This window comes from Lithobates pipiens, unplaced genomic scaffold, assembly GCF_037356315.1.
Source record: "Lithobates pipiens isolate NorthernLeopardFrog02 unplaced genomic scaffold, aLitPip1_a1.2 Scaffold_22, whole genome shotgun sequence".
In the NCBI taxonomy this organism is placed as follows: Eukaryota; Metazoa; Chordata; class Amphibia; order Anura; family Ranidae; genus Lithobates; species Lithobates pipiens.
The window spans coordinates 104,436,496-104,457,352 of record NW_027507784.1 but is presented as its reverse complement, the minus strand read 5'-3'; the positions used below and the strand labels follow the sequence as shown (position 1 = coordinate 104,457,352).

General features: G+C 45.4%; 1 protein-coding gene across 1 annotated transcript in view; it reads left to right on the top strand.

Moving 5' to 3' along the window:
* CIRSR (corepressor of RBPJ and splicing regulator) overlaps window positions 1-20,857 on the top strand; it is a 52,779-nt gene that overhangs the window by 16,447 nt on the left and 15,475 nt on the right. Inside the window, exon 4 of the mRNA XM_077448037.1 lies at window positions 3,427-3,533. Within this exon, the coding sequence (XP_077304163.1) occupies window positions 3,427-3,533 (107 nt within the window). The remainder of the gene's footprint in view (window positions 1-3,426; window positions 3,534-20,857) is intronic.

Here is a 20,857-nt window from a genome sequence, read left to right as displayed (position 1 = left end):
GTGGTAGAAGTCAGTATGTGGGATGGCATATGAATATACCAAGGTGGTATAATGATTGGCGTCTAACACGGAGGGCTACACATAGTTTAAAATTTGTCCGATTACTGCTAAACTGAATTTTGATGTGTGTGTACCCAGCTTTACCCAATTTCTTGCTTTAGCTGGCTTCTTCCAGCGCTGAATGGTTCCCTACAGCGCTTGTGTATGTTTTACTGACTATGGTGTCCTTTTATGAAGCAGTGAAATCTATTTACTGCTTCATTCTCCGGCATTCACAGAGGAGATCTTTCTCCTCTGTATGCCAGTTTATAAAGCGGAGTAGATCGCTTCACCCTTGGAGGAGTGGAGCGATCTACAAACGCTTCTAACACTGGAGAACGGCCCCTAATACTGCAATCTCGTGAGACTTTACAAGATTACAGTACGAGAAATTCACCAATACACAGAGATGTCAATTTATTAAGCAGTGATAAATTATCACAGCTCAATACACTGACACACGGTGTGATTAATGTTAGTAAAATAAAGAGTCCCCCTACATAATATATACATGTATACACACACAGACATTATATATACATGTATATACACAAACATTATATATATATATATATATATATATATATATATATATATATATATATATATATATATATATATATATATATATATATATATATATACACACACACATTATAGATAAATATGACAGGGGGACATGGTTACAGTGTTGGGGGTCTGAACGAGGCATAAGGAAGTTAATCATCTTCCTCTTTCCTCCTCAGATTCTCTCTTCACTCCCCGATTCTCCACCTCTGAGCTGGTGAATCGGGGAGTGTGAATTCTGACACAGATCGCCAGTGAAGCGCTGAGATCCCAGCTTCATAAACTGGCCGTTTCTGTGTCATTCAATGAGGATTCTCAGTGTGTGGAGATAATCGGCGGGAGAACATATTCAAACACTTCTCCCCCCGATTATCTCTGGTTCATAAACTGTTTATGGGCTGTGATCAGCGGCGATCCTCTGGATCACTGCTTCACAAACAGACACCTAAGCCCAGTTGCTCACACTTCAGCCCCCCTGCGATGTGATGAGGTTTGGTGGAGGAAGAGGGCTCTGCAGCTGGCTGGAGCATGGAAACAGGTAAGTGAAAGTCTATCCCCCCCACACACACACACACACTCACACACTCACACACACTCACACTCACACACTGCAAGGTTGGACTTTATTTCATTTCCTGGAGATGGGCTGTATTTATATATATATATATATATATATATATATATATATATATATATATATATATATATATATATATATATATATATATATATATATATATATAATATGTATACACTTTCTTTGCTGTTAATACTCAACTTTATGAATATGTTAGGAATATACTGGGACTTTTCAGGTGCTATATAAATATATTCAACATACAACTATATTAAAAGAATGATTTTGTGAAATGCATCTGTGTGTAGTCCCTGAAAAGTCCCATTCTTTTCCTAACATATTCATGAATTTAGCTTTCACTTCCACCAGACCTGTCCTGCTGAGGTGCAGGGCAAGTTTACAGCACAGCACAGATTTGTACAGAGGCAGAACGGGGATCACAGGAGAAGAATGCTATCTGTCACCTGTTATCTTGCCTTGAAGAGAGCTCCAGTGTTCTGTCCTTCCGGAGGAGGCGGGGAGGGAGGCTCGGGTGCTGATAGGAATACATGTCCCCTCTTCTCTTATCCATAGACCCCTGTTATCTGAGATCCAGGCTCCTGGGGTGATGCTCTCCTCCTCCCTCGGTCAGCCCTGTGCAGTCAGACTTTTTTCTTTTTTTTTTATTATTCTAAATGCTGTTAAGATTGCTCGGGCCCCCCCTACTGGCTGGGCCCGGTACAACAGGGTCAGCTGTACTGGCTTATCAGCGGCCCTGGTGACTGATATCGCATTGCATTTGGACCAAACTCGCACAGTACCCCTTCTTTTTTTTTTTTTTTTTTTTAGTCCACAGAATCTGATTGCATGGGTTTGAATCTGATTTAATGTCCGAACTGTCAGTTTTCAGTGCGATATGCAAGCTGAAATGGGGGTGTCATTAACAATGTATTGACCCTCCTGGCAGTTCTCAAATGGCTGTGTGAACTGCTTTGCGAGTCGTGTGCAATGCGTGAACCCGCAGTGGATTCGCAGGGTTCCCGCATCGCACAAGTGTGAACCGGGACTTACTCTCAACAGAAAATGTATGCGCCAATATGCAAGATTTACGAATGAACGTTCATGCCCTATTTGGGCACATCCCAGAAGGTGTTATCTCTCTTTTTGCTGAATGACTAGATCTATTTCAATGTCCACTATCTACAGTGCAGATGGCAGCTAAAGTATTAGTAGCTAAGTGTAAAAATATATTTTTGCAACCCTTTTTGCTAGATCTTGTAAGCCCGGACAGGTTTGCTTTTAAGTAATTTCACTAGCTGAACTGAGAAAATAATGATTCCATTACTTTGAAATGTGTAAATTTTTAAAGATATTTTTATTTATTTTCTGAGAGCTCCTCTTTAACAGTCCTCTGTGCCCCCTTTGTGTTTAAAATAGTGGCACATTAATGGCTACGTTTTTTAGAAATGACGACCGATCAATTTTGGAGGTTGACTGTGTCTATTAATGTATCAATCAGAGCTCTATTCCTTCCCTTATGTGTTTTACGCTTCCTGCGTTGCCTGTTATTCTCATATGCTTTAGTCTGATGGCAAACTAAGCTGCCAAGGCCTGTGCCTTTTAAACCTATTGTAATTATTTCAATAAGCAGAAATGTTTCCCGTACATTCATAATGGCCTTCACTGCAGGGATAACAAGTATGAAATACGCATTTAAAGGGCATTTGTGAGTGGCACAAATTTACGTCTTGCCAATAGTGAAGTGAGCTGTGGGTGCCAGCCTTTAAGTGGAATAATGGTCATTCCAAGTAACTGGATTTTAAGTATGGCCCATATTCCACCACTGTATTGTGTAGTGAACATGAAAGTTTCTAGCTGGCAGACGCATATTTTTCTGGTATGGTTGCTTTGTACTGGATGGTAAGCTGCCAAGAAGCTCGTTGCTTAATCTAGGGAACACCAGGACCCCTTCCAGCGTTGTCCTGTACTGTAATGAGAATCCTCCACAATACACCAGGCATTAGTAAGTTACATAAGAGGAGAATCCGGCTCCTCGCTTTAACACAAATGCAATTATTCTGTATTCCGAATCTCCTGGCTGCTGTTTTAGAAAATCATATCCGATGCTTTTCCCAGCAGAAGATTATTGAGTTGATTTAGCTGCGATTTGACTTAACAAAGCTTCAAACACATTCCTACCGCGGAGTCAGAATAAAGATAGGTAGATATCAGTGATGCATTCATACCAAAATTCCTCTTCACAGGACCATCAATGCACCCCTCGGAGTTAATGGCGGAGATGAGAAACAGTGGGTTTGCTCTGAAACAAAATGTACTGGGAAGAAACCTGACCGTAAATGATCCATCGCAGGTAATGATCTTTTTTATTTATTTATTTGTTTTTGTTATCGGTAAGCTGAAAATATCTATAAATTTACATGCCATTACTTGAAAATTGCTACTTGCTATTCGTAGGGCGGTAAAAGAACATTAAAATGGCTTATGTTGGCAACAGACTTTTTTTTTAACCTGCTATATCAAGGAATTTTTATTTATTTTTAATTTTATCTGGCATAAATTGATCATTTCTCTAAGTTATATAAAGTGCCAACCTGGGTAAAGGCTGTCATTCCAAAGTACATTGTTCTTTCTCAAATACATGCTGGCTGGGCCCGGAGAGGCTTTGAATAGGAACAATAGAGAGAGAATTTGTTTTCTAAATGGACACATTGGTGATCAACTGTGCTCCACGTTGACTTGATGTTGCTGGGATTACAAAAAAAAAAAAAAAAAACCTGGGTGCATTAGGCTTTGTATCATCCCGACACAGCGATTGCTGTAATTGAATATTCATAATAAAAGGCAGCTATCTCCACAGCAACAACACACCTAAGTGTAATGCTGGAGCTTCCTGATGACCACTCCATAAAGCTTTTTTCATGAGCAATCTGTTTGCAAGCCACTTTAGTGATGGATTTGTCAAGAGCTTTTGAAGACAGACAAAGCACTGCATGGGCACAAACTGCAACACATTAGAACACTTTGTAAAGGACAGGGATATTAAACTTAGTGCAACATATTACTTTCACTCTATATTCATGTTTTTGTATCTTGTCCATTTTATTGTGCTCTGCTTGCACATTACATTGTCCCTCTGCTGCACAGAAGGCTTTTATGGCTTTTTGAATGTTTGAAATACAGACTTCATGCTAACAGCTCAGCTGTTATATTGCATAAACAAAGTCCACTTTTTTTCACCATTTTACTACTTTTTCCATCTCTTCTGGAAAAATGTACAAAATTATTATGGGGTTATTTGCGTTGATAGCAGCTGTGGCTGCCTTCTTTTTTTAAGGACTCAAAAGAACAGTTGCTTTTACTGAAGCCATGCCTATTGTACGTTTGTTGTATCTGTCTTGTAATGCATACAGAATCTGCAATCATTTTTTTTCCTTCTGTTTCAAGGTTGTTAATTCCAGCCTACGTCATCTTAAAGTGGTTGTATATCCCTTTAGCATGTTTTTACCTACCGGTAAGCCTATAATAAGGTTTAGCTGTAGGTAACATGAACATATCCTAAACCTGTACGGTTTAGGAGATGGTCACCTTGCATGCAGCCGCTGACGTCAGTGGGGCATGTGCAGTGAAGGTCCAGCGTATCGTGCAGGGACAGAGGGCTTCCACGCGGGAGTAACGTCATCGTGACTCTGGCCACTCGCAGCGCCGGAGCTGCGAACCCAGAAGAATCGCGGAGGCAAAATGACCGGCAGACAGTGTGGGGACTTTGTTGTAAGGTACCGTATTTATCGGCATATAACACGCACCCCAAGTTTAGGAGGGAATCTAAAAGAAAAAAACTTTTAGGAGGGAAGTTTAAGGAAAAAAAACTTACATTTAAATGCCCATCAATGCAGCCTTATCAGTGTCAATTGCAGCCTTGCATTGCAGCCTTGTCAGTCATTTGCAGCCTTGTCAGTCATTTGCAGCCTTGTCAGTCATTTGCAGCCTTGTCAGTCATTTGCAGCCTCATTAGTGTGTTTCGCCGTTTAAAAATGGAGCCGCCGAGATGCATAGCGGATGTCCTGTGCATCCTGGCAGCGCTCGGTCCTGTGCATCCTGGCAGCGGCCTTCGGGTATTTTTGGTCATTCTCTGCTATTTTCGGCCACACTTGGCCATTCTCAGCGGCTTTCGGAAAGCCGAAAGGCTGCAATTGACACTGACAAGGCCGTGAATGGCCGAAGATAGCCGAAAATACCCGGAAACAGCCGCAGAGAGCGGCAGAAGGGGATAGAAACAGCGGGGGATCGACGTATAACGCGCACCCCCGATTTCCCCCTGATTTTAGGGGGGAAAAAGTGTGTGTTATATGCCGATAAATACGGTAAGTATTTCACAATTAGCTAGTATGCGTTGCATACTAGCTCGTTATGCCTTCTGTCTTATAGGTTTTTTTTTTTTTTTTTTCTTCTGGGTATACAACTACTTTAAGTGTAAATGTGAGTGGAAAATGTAGGCACGATAACGTTAAAATATATGGTTGTATTGCCCTCAGTAGATGTCATAGCCATAGCAGGAGTGATTAGGTGGGCCTAATGTTGCAAAAGTCCCTAATAGCCTTTACACATTACTTTACTTTCTGATTGTTTCTCAGCACCTGTCTTATTGGGTAGGAATGGATTGTTTAGGAAGGCATACTATTATACAGTTTTAATAAAATGTATGGCCACCTCAAAGCAAATCTAAAAACAATATATTGCAGTGTATTAGACCTTATATTTTCTTTTTCTTCTTTTTTTTTAACATTAAAAGAACATGTTCTACTTTACACAGAACGGTATAACATAAAACAAAGAATAGTGGTTTTGCACAGAGCAGCCTGGATCCTACTTTTCTCGGGTCCCACGATGGCGCATATGTCACCTCCCTCCTGCTGGGTGCCCCCACAGCAAGCAGCTTGCTATGGGGGCAGTCAAGCAGGCATGCTCTTGAGCCCCAGCTCTGTGTGTCCATTCACACATGGAGCCACAGCTCCGCCCTCTTCGTCTCTTGATTGGCTCATTTGCTTCCGCTGCTGCCAAAAGCCAGGAGTGGGAGTCCCTGAAGAGCCAAGGTTTTCATGGACATTGCAGGATCGAGAGGGGGCTCAGATAAATATTAGTGGGGGAGCCAGGGGGCTGCTGCGCACACACAAGGTTTTTACCTTCATGCATAGAAATGCTTGAAGGTTTAAAAAAAAAAAAAAAAAAAAAAAAAATAACTTTAGCCTTTATAACCACTTTGACCTTGTGATCCTGCCAGTAACTCACTTCCTGTCTTAGGGTGACAACAGGGAATCACTGCACTGTTTTTATGGAGGAGCAACATTGTCCCCTTAGGCTGCTCTTCTGATCTGCACTTCAAATGCCTTCTTTGCTCATCTCTGTTGCATAAAGAGATGTTTTGTGGTTCATAGAAGAGATCGGAAAATGAATACTATGGTTTTAGGAAGTTACAGGAGAATAGAAATTCCTTGCAAAAAAAATACATTTTTTTTTTATCCTGAATAAAGAAAATTCTCTTCTTCTCCTTGTGTGTGTTTTTTTTTTTTTAAATAACAAGCATGTCATACTTACCTGCTCTGCAAGTGTGGCCCGATCCTCTTCTGGGGTCCCCCGTTGGTGCTCCTGGCTGCTGCTCCTCATGTGGGCACTGCTTTCCATGGGGCACTTGTGTGGACATGTTCCCGAGTCCTGCTTCTGCGCCCATTGATACAGACAGCAGGACTCGGCCCCGCCCCCGACTCCCGCATCACTGGATTTGATAGCAGGAGCCAATGGCTCCTGCTGCTATCTATCCAATGAGGACCTAAGACAGAGACTGGAGCTGCTAGGCCCTTGCTCGTCACTGGAACGATCGGGTTCAGGTAAGAAAAAGGGAGGCTCTGAGGGGCAGCTACAGCACAAAAGGATTTACACCTTAATGTATTAAGGTGAATAACCATGAGACTTTACAACTCCTTTTAATTTTTGTCTGTTTCAGCCGTTGAATATCTCCCAATCTGTGGGCGTGTACTTGGCCCGGCATTCAGGAGGCGCTGTCGTGACATCACTGGACTCCCCTCCCAGCTGTCCATGCCCCCAGCATTCTCCCTTGCTCGGATTAGCAGTGTGTACAGCGGCTGGAAGTGTTTGGGGAGGAAGTGACAGTACACAGGCACTTCAAGCTCTGTGCTCAGTTAGGCTGTAGGATAGGAGACCTATCCACTTATGCTCATACATGAGTCTCCTCATGCCATTAAGTCTGTCACTCAAAGGAAAGGAGGTGTGGCGACACCCTTTGTGTCATTTTTTTTGTTTGTTTACTGTAGAAATGCAGGGAGGATTGCAGATGACAGGATGCTATTTTCCTGGCCAGACTGAGGACAGAAGAATTCTTCTGCTTTGCCGAGTTGGATACAATATTCCATTTTTAATTTAATTTTATTTTTTTCAGTGTACAACTACTTGTATTTCTTGCCCACGCAAAAATTAATCTACCAGTCAGCTCTTAATTGACAGTTTTCTAGTAAAATATAGAAAGTGAAAAAGAGAATTGGGTTTTTGTTTGTTTTATATTTGTCTGAATTTCATCTTACAAAAAAATCTTTTGCCAATAATTTACTTTAAATAGCAGACTCCTCAGGTAAGACACTTTAGGTTACCCAAAGGGTATAAAATATGCTAATAGCATGTAGCTCCTATGTTCTTTGGCAGGCTCCCTCCGGTGCTTCACTGTTGGTTAGTGAGGCTGTCTGTCACAGTGATGGTCCGGTATAGAGGATCTATTCTAGAAGCAGAAGGTGGTAATCCAGAATTGGAGACCACAGGACCTAATTGCTGTTTGCATGTGGACTTCTGCTAGTTTTCAGGGGCATCTCAAGCACTCTGCAAGAAATGGAATTTGGTGTAGCGTTACTTAGACTTGCCTGCTATTCAGTGTAAGTGGCAGTTTCTCAGTTTTGCCTTAAGCAAAATGCTTGGAGATTTCTTTGTAAGACTAAATTATGTTGGCGCTTTGTTCAGTATGTTGGTGACTTACAGTCAAGCAGAGAGTAAAAGCTGTCAGACACAGCAATGCTGCCAGTTGATGGTCTCAGAACTTGTCTCACCCGAAGTATGTACGATGAAAGCAGCTTTCTGTAAGTGTCGTTATTGTCCTCTACTTCAAGAAAAGATTCACTTCTCAGGGTACTCTGCGGTGGTTTTTGGCTTCCCTGTTCAGTAATTTGATGCTAAAAAGGTATCCAGCAAACCCAAAATTTTAATGCAGGTTTACTGGGCAACTCTTGCAACAGTTCAATGCCATGCATAAAGACATTGCACCAATTTTACCTGCATAGGAGATATGTCAGGAAAAAAGCCTTTGCTGTGCAAAAAACATTAGAGTAAGACTACAGTTTGCTATTGAACATACAGGCAAAAACCAGGCCTTCTGGAACAATGTGCTGTGGACTCATGAAACGGAGGTATAAAATGGATGCTCTTCCAAGAGATCCTTGTCTGTTTTCAAACAGCTTATCGCAGTTCTGTTAGAGGACAAGTTTATTCAAATTTTTTTGTGGTATATACATCCCCTACTGCCTCACAGAAGATGTTCTATTGAACGAAACATACGTCAGGCATGGAAAGGAATAGTGGTGACTTCTGATGCCACGTACACACGATTGGACTATCTGGCGGACCAGAGTCCACTGGACAATCCGCCCATGTGTGGGCTCCAGCTGACTTTTTCTTTCCAACAGTCCGGCAGAAGTTTTGACTCAAAATTGTCCACCGTCTGTGTGCTAGTCCGCCGGACTTTTGAAATGAACGGACTTGCCCACACGGAGAAAAGTCCGTTCATTTTGAACGTGGCTCCAGGTAGACGGGACTAGCAAAGGAATGAATGTCGCCGCCTCCATCGGCGAGTGTAAATAAAAAAACACAACGAGTTTTTAAAAGAATTTATTAGACAGCTTCGGTGGTCTTCTCTTCTTCCCTCTTGTGGTGGTTCTTCTCGCCGGACTCCTCCGCTATCTTCTGCTCTTTTGCTAGCTCTTTTACTAGCAGAGGAGCCCGGCTTTCTTCTTCGTCGTCGCCGTCCAGGGGTCTTCTTTCCGACTTCAGGGTCTTGTCCCGCTCTTCGGGGGTCTTGTACCGCTCTTCGGTTCTTCTTGCCGGGCCTCCGCTATCTTCTTATAGCTCTTTTACTAGCGTTGGGCCGGTCTTCTGTCGCCACCGCCTTCTTCTCTTCTTCCTTGCGATGTTGACACGATTCTCTCTCTGGCCGCAATGGCAGGGACGCGTTGTGCAGCGACTTATATAGGGGCAAGGGGTGGGGTCACCAGGTGATGTCACATGGCGACCACGCCCCCTTATGACTTCAGTCCCAACATCCTTCGGGACTGTGACATCATAAGGGGTGGGGTCACCATGTGACATCACCCGGTGACCCCCGCCCCATGTCCCTATATAAGTCACCGCAGAGCGCGTCCCTGCCATTGCGGCCAGAGTGATCGTCGTGTCAACATCGCAAGGAAGAAGCAGAAGAGAAGGTGACAGAAGATTGGGCCAATGCTAGTAAAAGAGCTAGTAAAAGATAGCAGAGGCCCGGCAAGAAGAACCGAAGAGTGGGACAAGATCCCGAAGTTGGAAGAAGAGCCCCGGACGGTGGCGACGACTAAGAAGAAAGCCGGGCTCCTCGGCTAGTAAAAGAGCTAGCAAAAGAGCAGAAGATAGCGGAGGAGTCTGGCGAGAAGACACCCCCCCCCCCCCCCCCCCAAAACGGAAGAAGACCACCGGAGCTGTCTAATTATTTAGTTTTTTTTTTCACCAGGTGAATGGGAAGGGGTACAACGCACCCCATACTCATTCAAATAGGGTGGGAGGCTGGTATCTGGGGGCCCCCTTATTAAAGGGTGCTCCCGGATTCCGATAAGCCCCCCGCGCCCGCAGACCCAGACAACCAACGGCCAGGGTTGTCGGGAAGAGGCCCTTGTTCTCATCAACATGGGGACAAGGTGCTTTGGGGTGGGGGGGCCGCAGGGGCCCCCCTTCCCCAAAGCACCCCCCCATGTTGAGGGCACGCAGCCTGGTACGGCTCAGGAGGAGGGAGGGGCGCTCGCTCGTCCCCACCCCCTTTCCTGACCGGCCGGGCTGCGTGCTCGGATAAGGGTCTGCTATGGACTTTGGGGGGACCCCATGCCGTTTTTTTGGCGTAGGGGTTCCCCTTTAAATCCATACCAGGCGACGGGGCTAGCGAGGTGTCAATCTCGCCGATGGAGGCGGCAACATTCACTTCCTTTGCTAGTCCTGGCTACCTGGAGCCACGTTTAAAATAAATGGACTTTTCTCGTGTGAGGGCAAGTCCGTTCATTTCAAAAGTTTGGTGGACTCCCACCATAGTCCGACGGGTTGTCCGCCGGACCTAGCCCACCGGAAAAGTCCAGTCGTGTGTGTGGGCAAGTCCGCTCGTTCTGAAAGTCTGGCGGACCTCCGCTGCAAAGTCTGGCGGTTTGTCCGCCGGATAGTCCGATCGTGTGTACGCAGCATTCACGCTCGTGGAGAGTGTCTGTCTGATGTTTTTCCGATGTACTTGTGTAACTTATCTTTGCTGTAAGTAGGTTTGCTATTAAACTCTTGTGCTTTTAATTGAATGCTGCACAATAAGTTTGTATCTTCTTCCGTCTGGTTTACTGCATGATCGGGTCTGGGGCTCCTGTGAGATCGATATATTTATCATTGGCATCTCTTAACAGGCTGAACAGTTGAGCTAGCTTATACCTGAAGTGAGGGGTGAATACTCACTAATGAGTGTTTAGGTCTTGAAAGGTCTTATCTGGTAAGAAGAGCATTTTGTCTTATCTATCCCCTGAGGAGCATGAGGTGATACACCTGTCATTAATTGGAAGGACAACACCCTTTTTTCACCTCCAGGATTTACTGGTGTTTGGACACTTTCATCGCTTTTTAAACATATAATGTGTTTTGGATTATGTGAAGGACTTTAATGGTTTATATCCTCTGATAATATATTGAGAAAAGACTTTATCATATATCGCTATTTTGACAGCGCAACATTTTTGCTTTTATGGTGTGTACATATTTGAGTGTTGTGTCACATATTATCAATTGCAATTAGATCACTAACGCAATTTTCTCATATCGTCTTCCAGGACAGCCTTTGAGATATAGGGCTCCTCCCTCCGGGACAGGAAACACGTCAAGCCAATTAAATAAAAGGTGTGGTCCTCCAGGCCCTCCTCAGTTTTTGTGTTTCCTGCCGGACGGGAAGGAGCACGTTTGGAACTGGTAAGGGGAGCTCCTTCTCAGGGGTTTTGCCTGGGGAGAGCACCTTGATGGACCTGACCCTTAGCACCCCTCGGTCCGTACGAAGGGAGGAGAGGGTAGCTTTCAGTCCCCGCTGCCATTTAAAACGTTCGGAGAGAACGGGACCCCGATGCGCGGCAATCTCCCCCTCGGAGCGCTAACCGCTAGTACCTGTCGGTCGGATGGCGGCGAGAGACGTTCGTTTCACCGACCGGCGTCTGGGTACTGTGAGCGGTGCGTTCGTAAGGAACGCACGGCGTCGGGGAGGAGACTTTGCGTTCTGGCGTACGGAAGTGGGAGAAACGCACTTCCGCCGGATTCGCGTCATCAGGGGGCGCCGCAGGACCTGTTCCAGTCCTTTGGGCGCGGCGGTGTGACTACAGGGTTGCCTGGAGCGGTGTGAAGGCTCAGAGAGACTGAGTGAGACACAGGAACCATGGAGAGTGCAGTTGTGCAGGTGGACTCTGGTTCAACAGGCTCCAGTACCTCTCAGGTAAGCTTGGTGAGGGCAGACCAGGACTTACACTGGGGGGTGGGGGGTCACTTTGACCCGTAGTACCTTCCCAGGGTGGAGAACCTGCTGGTGAAGGGGGGCACTTCCTAGACAGACCCTAGAAGCACAGTGGTGTGGTCAGGGGTGGTATTTTAATGGGACCCTGTGTTTCCTTGTTTTTAGGTTAAACAGGACAGAGCCCAGATACCTTTGCCCAGAAGGAAATGTGCCGTGTGTGGCGCTAAGTAAGGCACCGGTTGGGGGAAGCCGCTTTGCCCGGATTGTGTCAATAGCCTGGTGAAAGAGGACTCGGTGGCAGCTTGTCACAATGTTTTAACATCTGTAAAGGATGAGATTGCATCCACCTTCCAATCTTTCAAAAACATGATGGATAGGATGCAGGGTCCCTCTGTCCCTTTACCCAGGGCCGTGAGTATGCCTTCCTTATCCGAACCAAGTCAGGAGGAGGAGGTGGATAGGGAGAGGTTACCCAGGTCATTAGCCTCCTCTAGGACAGAGTCTACTTCTGAATCTGAGGGGGAGGAAGAGACCATTAGATCAGCCAGATACAAGCTGTCTTTGGATGATGTGGGTGACCTCCTCAAGGCTATATATGACACTTTGGAGATCAGGGAAGAACAGGTCCAGCTTTCAAAACACGACATGATGTATCAAAGGTCTAGTGTAATGAAAGACAGGGTATTCCCCGTCCATAAGTCGCTAGTGGAGGCGATTCTGCTGGAGTGGGAACAACCGGAAAAAAGGCCATTTTTTTCAGGTAGCCTTAGAAGGAGGTTCCCTTTTGAGTCGGATGCGGTGCATCCCTGGAACAAGGTTCCCAAATTAGATGCTCCCTTGGCTAAAGTCTCTAAGAAGACAGATTTGGCCTTTGATGATATGGGTTCACTCAGGGACCCTATGGATAAGAGGGGAGATGTGCTGCTTAAGAGAGCCTGGGACGCCTCTTCCATCGGGCTTAAACCGGCCCTAGCAGCTACCTGTGTGGCCAGAAACTTGGAGTGTTGGCTTACACAGTTACAATCGCATATTTCTGCGGGTACTTCTAGGCAGCAGCTGTTGAAGTCCTTTCCGCTACTGTTCAAGGCTGTGGGCTTTTTAGCTGATGCCTCTGCAGAATCAGTCAAAATGGCTGCTAGATCTGCAGCACTAGTGAACGCCGCCAGAAGGGCCGTTTGACTTAAAACCTGGTCAGGAGACACAGCTTCAAAATTGAAGTTATGTGGATTACCCTTTTCAGGGGATCATTTGTTCGGGCCCGGCCTGCAAGAGGCGTTAGAGCGCACGCAGGATAGGAAGAAAGCTTTATCAGAAAGGAAAAAGAGACCTGAAGGGAAGCGCCTTTTTCGAGGCCCCAGGCAGCAGAACCTGCAGGAAAGGGAGGTTCGCCCCAAAAAGCATTGGACAGGTCACAAGGGAAGAGGCAGAGGAGGAATTTTATTCAATCCTCCTCAACCCTCCCCTAAAACACAGTGACTCCTGCGTCCCGGTGGGAGGAAGACTGGGGAAGTTCCTCCTACAGTGGGAAGCTTCAACCGAAAGTCCGTTCATTCGAGATGTAATAAGGAACGGCTACAGGTTGGAGTTTGGTTCAGTTCCCCTCCCAAATTTTCAAGTAACAAGGTTGCCAAGGGACCAAGAGAAAGCAGAGGCTTTGGCTCTTCTTCTGGGGGATCTGGTGGACCAAGAAGTAATGGTGCAGGTGCCTCAGGAGGAGCGAGGCTTGGGGGTTTACTCCCACGTATTCGTGCTAAAGAAACCTTCGGGGAAGTTCAGGTTAATACTGAATCTCCGCCCCCTGAACAGGTTTATAAAATACAAGCGGTTCTGGATGGAGTCAATCTTCTCGGTAACCAAGTTCCTGTTTCAGGGCTGTCACATGGCCACAGTGGATCTCAGGGATGCATATTTACATATCCCGATTCATCTGGAATCTCAGAGGTTTCTCAGGTTGGCGGTGAGGTTGAACACTGGTGTGTTACACCTCCAGTTTCGAGCTCTCCCCTTCGGGCTCTCAGCCTCACCAAGAATTTTTACAAAGGTTCTGGCAGAGGCACTGGCCCCATTAAGGCTCAAGGCTATAACAGTGATCCCATATCTGGACGATCTACTGTTCATAGCCCAGTCAGCCCAACAACTGCAGAGGGACATACAGGAGGCCTTGGTTGTCCTGCGCTCACTGGGGTGGCTGATAAACCAGGAAAAATCCCAGCTGACCCCCTCACAGGAGGTCCTGTATCTAGGATACAGGATTTCTTCGGTGGAAATGAGGGTATTTCTTCCGGAGGAGAAGATCTGCAAGCTAGAGCAGGCGGTAGCCCAGCTTCAATCTGGTCGGGAAGCCCAGGTCAGGGAGGTTATGAGAGTCCTGGGGTTGATGACATCATGCTTTCCAGCGGTGGCCTGGGCAAGGCATCATCAGCGTCCTTTACAGAGGCTCATGCTCCGTTATTGGGATGGCAGGCAGGAGAGCCTGGATCAGGTTATGCCCCTATCCTCCGCAGTCAGGAGGTCTCTTTGGTGGTGGCGGGCCCAGGTCAACCTAGACAGGGGTCTTCCCTGGTCCCCACAAGCTACGGCGGTGGTCACGACCGATGCCAGTGCGCTAGGTTGGGGTGCCCACCTAGAGGGAACCTTAGCCCAGGGTTCCTGGTCGGACCTAGAGACAGGTCGTTCCTCAAACCAGAAGGAACTTCTGGCAGTTTGGAAGGCTATAGAAACCTTCCAGTCCCAGTTACATGGCAGGGACCTGCAGGTTCGCTCAGACAATGTGGCAGCAGTAGCCTACCTGAACAAGCAAGGGGGAACAAGAAGCCCTGCTCTCCAGGTAATTGCGGACAGAATCTTCTGCTGGGCAGAGAAGAACCTGTCCTCAATATCAGCCATTCACCTAAAGGGAACGCAGAATTTACTGGCCGACTTTCTCAGTCGCCAGAAGATAGGTCAGGACAAGTGGTCCCTCAACAAAGAAGTGTTCGAGGAGATTGTGTCATTCTGGGGAAGGCCAGAAATAGACCTATTTGCAACAGAAGGCAACAGGAAGGTGACGAAATTTTTTTCAGTTCACCCACAGGATCGGGCCAGGGGGATAGACGCCCTTGCCAATCCATGGCTGTTCGGCCTGTGTTATGCCTTTCCTCCCGTAAGGATGGTGGCAGAGGTCCTGCAGAAGTTCCGCTCGGAGACTACGGACCTCATTTTAGTAGCCCCTTTTTGGCCAAGGAGACCCTGGTTTGCCAGCATAAAGAAATTGGCCGTCCATCCTCCGCTGTTTCTGCCAGTCAGGGAGGACTTACTTTCCCAGGGGCCGATACTGTGCCCTCATAGATAGAGAGGCTCAAGCTTGCGGCCTGGTATCTGAGGAACAGATCTTAAGGTCACAGGGTTTCTCAGAAAGAGTGATTAAGACCTTGTTAGAATGCCGTAAACCAGTTACTAGGGCAATTTACGCCAAGGTAGGAAAGAGGTTTAATTCCTGGTTACGAGAACAGGGAATTGCAAGCCCCGAGGTCCCGGCAGTCCTGGACTTTCTACAAGCAGGGGTAGAACTGGGCCTATCTGTCAGCACTCTAAAGGTACAGGTGGCGGCCTTAAGCGTTTTCCTTCAGTCCTCCCTTCAGCAGAATCCATTTGTCAGGAACTTCTTCAAGGCTCTATCTAGATCCAGGCCTGTGAGAATGAGGTCCTGTCCTACTTGGGATTTGGCCTTGGTTCTTAGGGCTTTGACCCAAGATCCATTTGAACCATTAGAGGGAGCATCACTTAAGTGGATGGTGCTAAAGACTGTGTTTTTGATAGCGATCACGTCAGCTAGAAGGGTCAGTGATCTGCAGGCGTTCTCGGTCAGAGAGCCATTTCTGTTAATCTTAGAAGACAGGGTAGTACTTAAGACTGACCCTAGTTTTCTTCCTAAAGTGGTGTCCACTTTTCATAGGACACAGGATATTATTTTGCCAACTTTTTTCTCAACCTCAGACGAGGACGAGGCGAGATCTTTAAGTTTGTTAGACGTCAGGAGAAGTCTATTAATTTTTTTAGAAGCCACTAGGGTCTTCAGGAAGTCAGACTCACTTTTTGTTAATTTTTCGGGCGCCCGCAAGGGCTGCAAGGCGTCCAAAGCGTCCTATCGCCAGGTGGATACGGATGGCGATAGTTAAAGCCTATGAGTTAGAGGGGAAGCAGGCACCCTTAGTTAAGGCACACTCTACAAGGGCGGTTTCTGCATCATGGGCAGAGAGGGCTGGAGCCTCTCCGGAGGAGATCTGCAAAGCAGCAACGTGGTCCAGCTACTCAACGTTTGCAAGACATTACCGTCTGGATTTATGGTCTGATAAAGAACAGACTTTTGGACGCAAGGTCCTCCAGGCAGTGGTCCCGCCCTGACAAGGTGAGCTCCTTGCTTATCATCTCAAAGGCTGTCCTGGAAGACGATATGAGAAAACCGGAGTTAGACTTACCGGTAACTCTTTTTCTAGGAGTCTTCCAGGACAGCCTGGCTTCCCACCCAAAGTTGTTTAAATTGGACTAAGTGGTGAGGATGTGTATTAACGTGTCTGTTAGTGTGTTATGTCTTTCAGAGCCTCCCGGCGGTTCTTGGAGTAAAACTGAGGAGGGCCTGGAGGACCACACCTTTTATTTAATTGGCTTGACGTGTTTCCTGTCCCGGAGGGAGGAGCCCTATATCTCAAAGGCTGTCCTGGAAGACTCCTAGAAAAAGAGTTACCGGTAAGTCTAACTCCGGTTTTCTTATATATACTGTGGTATATGCAGGACTAGTGTGTGAGTAACGACCAATTGGAACTGTTTGGAAACTGATATCGCCTTCTAAGAAAGATGGTACACATTCTGACTTGGGCGGTCATTTTGTAGTGACATTCCTATAGCATTAGTCAACTAAGGTAACCATCCATATGAACTTGTATGGCCCCTTAACCTGGATTTGGAGGCATTCTTATACATTAGTGAACCACAATTAATGGAAAAATACATTTCTCCATCAATGCCTTAACATTTAGGAAGAGAGGTAGTATGGCCTCACTCTCACACGGGAATATCTATGCCTACAACCGCATGAAGGTCCATGTGTTTCGTGCATCCATGTACAGGCAGTCCTGTTCATATCTGAGATGCAGCGGCTGCACAAACACAGCCGCTGGTCCCAGTTTGACAGCCATGCAGGTGCGTGTCCCCGAATGCACACTGTCGCCGTTCAAGCCCATGCAACTGCATGGCTGTCAAATGACCAGCGGCTTTGTCTGTGCAGTGACTACTTGGCAATCTGAAACTGTTTAAACAATAAACAGTTGGGTTGGACATATTTGTGATTAATATTGCCTGACTGTGAAAATAAATCCCCACCCCCCCCCCCCCAGCCTTGGTGGTTGGTGGCTGACTGTAAAAACACCCCATACCAGCACTGAAGATCAGTGGCTGGCTCTTAAAATACCACCCTTCCCCCGGCATTGATGTTCAGTGGCTGGCTGGAAGAAAAATATGCCACATGCATGTCTTGCAGAGTCCACTGCAGCTCTCGCTTCACATGGTACAGCTGCATTAAGGTTACAGTGACCACCGAATTTAGCAGTACTCTTCTCATTCTGATACCAAGATTCTCTTCCAGGTGTCAAGGAGAGACTGCAGCAGTTTCCAGTTTTGAACAGTTAGGCTTCCATTAGGATGTCCCGCAGCACGGCATCGCCTGCACCCGCTGTGCTCTGCCAGCGCCCAATTGAACACTGGATAGAGGCTTCGTTCAGTGCTGATTGCTGGATTGCAGTAAGCATTCTAGTAACTGGCATACTGCTGCCACTCTACATTTGGCATTGTGGCACTCTGTAAGTGGTGCAGGTCGCACCCACAATGTGTACATTGAGTCAACATTGGGCCTCATCCCCTTTGGGACCCGTATGCACTGCACATATTATGGATATACAAGAGAATCTGAAACTCTAACAAATCCACAAAGGAATAATGAAAAAGAAGAAATGGAGGCTTATGGGCTGACCAACTCACAGCCCTAATTTGAATCTCATTGAAATGTTGTGGTGGATTTTAAAGTGGTTGTAAACTCTTGTAAAAAAATGTTTTCAAAAAACAACCTTCAAGATAAAGGTATAACTAGCTCATTATGAAATACTTACCTTAGAATGAAGGAAGCTGTAGCAGTGGTCCTCATACACTGCTGTGACCAGCAACAGCGCTGTGATTGGCCGGAGCCGCAATGACGTCACTCCTGCGCAGGTGCTGCAGGCAGGTCATGGCACAGCTACTGAAGAAACTGCACGAGAGAGCCATTTCTTCAGTGCGGCATATGCGGATATAATGAATACCTCCTAAACGGTGCAAGTTTAGGAGATATTCATGGTACCTACAGGTAAGCCTTACTAGCTTTTACCTGTAGGTAAAAGTGATATTAAAGGGTTTACAACCACTTTAAACGGGTAGTGTTATGCAAGGAAACCCAGACATCTTGCAACTAAGGCAATTTGGCATGGAAGAACGGTCGGCAATTTCACCCAGGTGTTATAAAAGACTGATAGGGAGTTATGCAAAATGCCTACAAGCAATTTCTGCTAAAGTGTATAAATGCAGCTTCCAAGGCCAATAGTGAATAAATAAAATGAAAAGGACAACTTGTGTTCGATTCAGACATATTCCTATTTTTTTTTATGCACTGTTTGATTGAAGACTAACATATTTAAAAAGACAAAAACATTCAAGTTTCAAACTCCGTGTAGTGTACTTAGTAGTGAATGATGCCTACAGCTATAGGCATTGTTCAGATATCTTCTTTTTCAGCCAGCAATTCCCTGCACCATAAGAACGAGCATAGCGGCTGTTCCGCTGCTTGATCGTTCTTACGGCCTTGAGAGGGGACACACACACCCCTTCAGTGATTCTACCGACTCTCCGCTTCCATCGGTGAGTCGGACACAGGATCCGCCGGCTTCGGGGGGGACAATAGTGATTTCCAGCGGACCAGATTGTCGCCGGAGTCTCGTTGATCGTTCGGAGGCCAGGTGCGATGTTATGAAGTCACGCCCGGCCTCTGCATTTAAACGAATGGCACCGCCTCGGCTGGGAAGCCGAGATTGTTTTATTTATTTTTTTATTTCATGCTAGATTTGACCGTGTCATATTCCTATTACAAGGGATGTTTACATTCCTTGTAATAGAAATAAAAGTGATACATTTGTTTTTTTAGTTTGACACTTTAAAAAAAATGTAAAATTAACAATTAATTTTTATTTTTTTTTATTTTTAAGCGCCCTTGTTCCCATGTGTTCGCATGCAGAATCGAACGCATACATAAGTCCCGCCCACTTATGAAAACGATGTTCAAACCACACATGTGAGGTATCACTGCAAACGTTAGAGCGAGCGCAGTAATTCTAGCCCTCTAACTCAAAACATGTAACCAGTAAAAAAAAAAAATTGATGTCGCCTATGGGGATTTTTAAGTAGCGACGTTTGGCGCCATTCCACAAGCGTGTGCAACTTTGAAGCGTGACATGTTGGGTATCTATTTACTCAGCGTAACTTTATCTTTCACATTATGCAAAAACATTGGCCTAACTGTACTGTTTTTTTTTTTTTTTTTTTGTGTGTTTTTTGTTTTGTTTTTTTAAAGCATGAAACCATTTTTTTCCAAAAAAAAACACGTTCGAAAACTTGGTGTGCAAATACAGTGCAAGATAAAAAGTTGCAACAACCGCCATTGTATTCTCTAGGGTCTTTGCTAAAAAACATATATACTATTTTTGTGGGTTCTATGTAATTTTCTAGCAAAAAAAGATGAATTTTACATGTAGGAGAGAAATGTCAGAATTGGCCTGGATGGGGAAGTGGTTACATTTATTTTTCATTTTTTTTGTGTTATACCACTTGTGGTCAATTTTATTTTACATTAAATGAATCCTAAAGTCTCTCTTTAATGTTGTACTTACCTGCTCCTGGCTTCTCCAATCTGCTGAGTGCCCCCAGAGCAAGCAGCTTGCAATTGGGGCGGCCAAGCAGGCTCACTTCCATCATATCCATTCATACACAGAGCTGTGGCTCGGCCCTGCCCGTCTCTCTCCTTATTGGCTCAGTTGTTGTGATTGACAGTGGAAGCCAATGGCTCCCAGTGCTGCATTGGCTAATGAGGAGGCAAAGTCCCCAGAGAGCCGAGGCACTTGTGCACACCCCTGGAGTGAGATGGGGTTCAGGTAAGTATTGGGGGGCAGATGCTGCACAGAATTTTTTCTTTTTTTACCTTGATGCTCAACCTTGAGTCTTTAAAACAACTTTAGGCCTAAACCTTAAACTCCACGGAAATGTCGCAACCTCTAAATTCAAAGGTTTACAGTTTGAGTCACAAAATGGATTTTTAAGAACACATTTTTCTGTATCCTAGTTGGTATAAATTGAAAAGAGCAGTACACAATCAGTCTGGATAGGTTCATTAGTGTGGAAGGTGCTGACAGCAGGTGACTGTTTTGGGGTTCACAGGTATGGATGGGTGGTTGGCTTCCGTGTTGCCTTCATGATATAACTGACTTATGAAAGGGTTGATCTGTTTTTTGGTATTGGCTAATATTTTGAGTGGCTTTTTTATTTGGCCTTGCTTTTCTTGTGGCTGGATATGTATCACGTTTGTTTGCACTAGCATTAAGAGTTTAGAACCTTCCAAAAAAAAAAGCAATACATTTCACAATATCTTTTTGTTAATAAAAGCTCCACTTTAACAATTCATTTAAGTCCTTGATTTGGATAAACGACCAAACGTCATAGCTAATCTTTTGATGCTGTATTTTTATTTTTTTCTTTATTTGGTTTATTTTCATATTTTGTTTATAGCCAAATATCTTCTTCTTTTT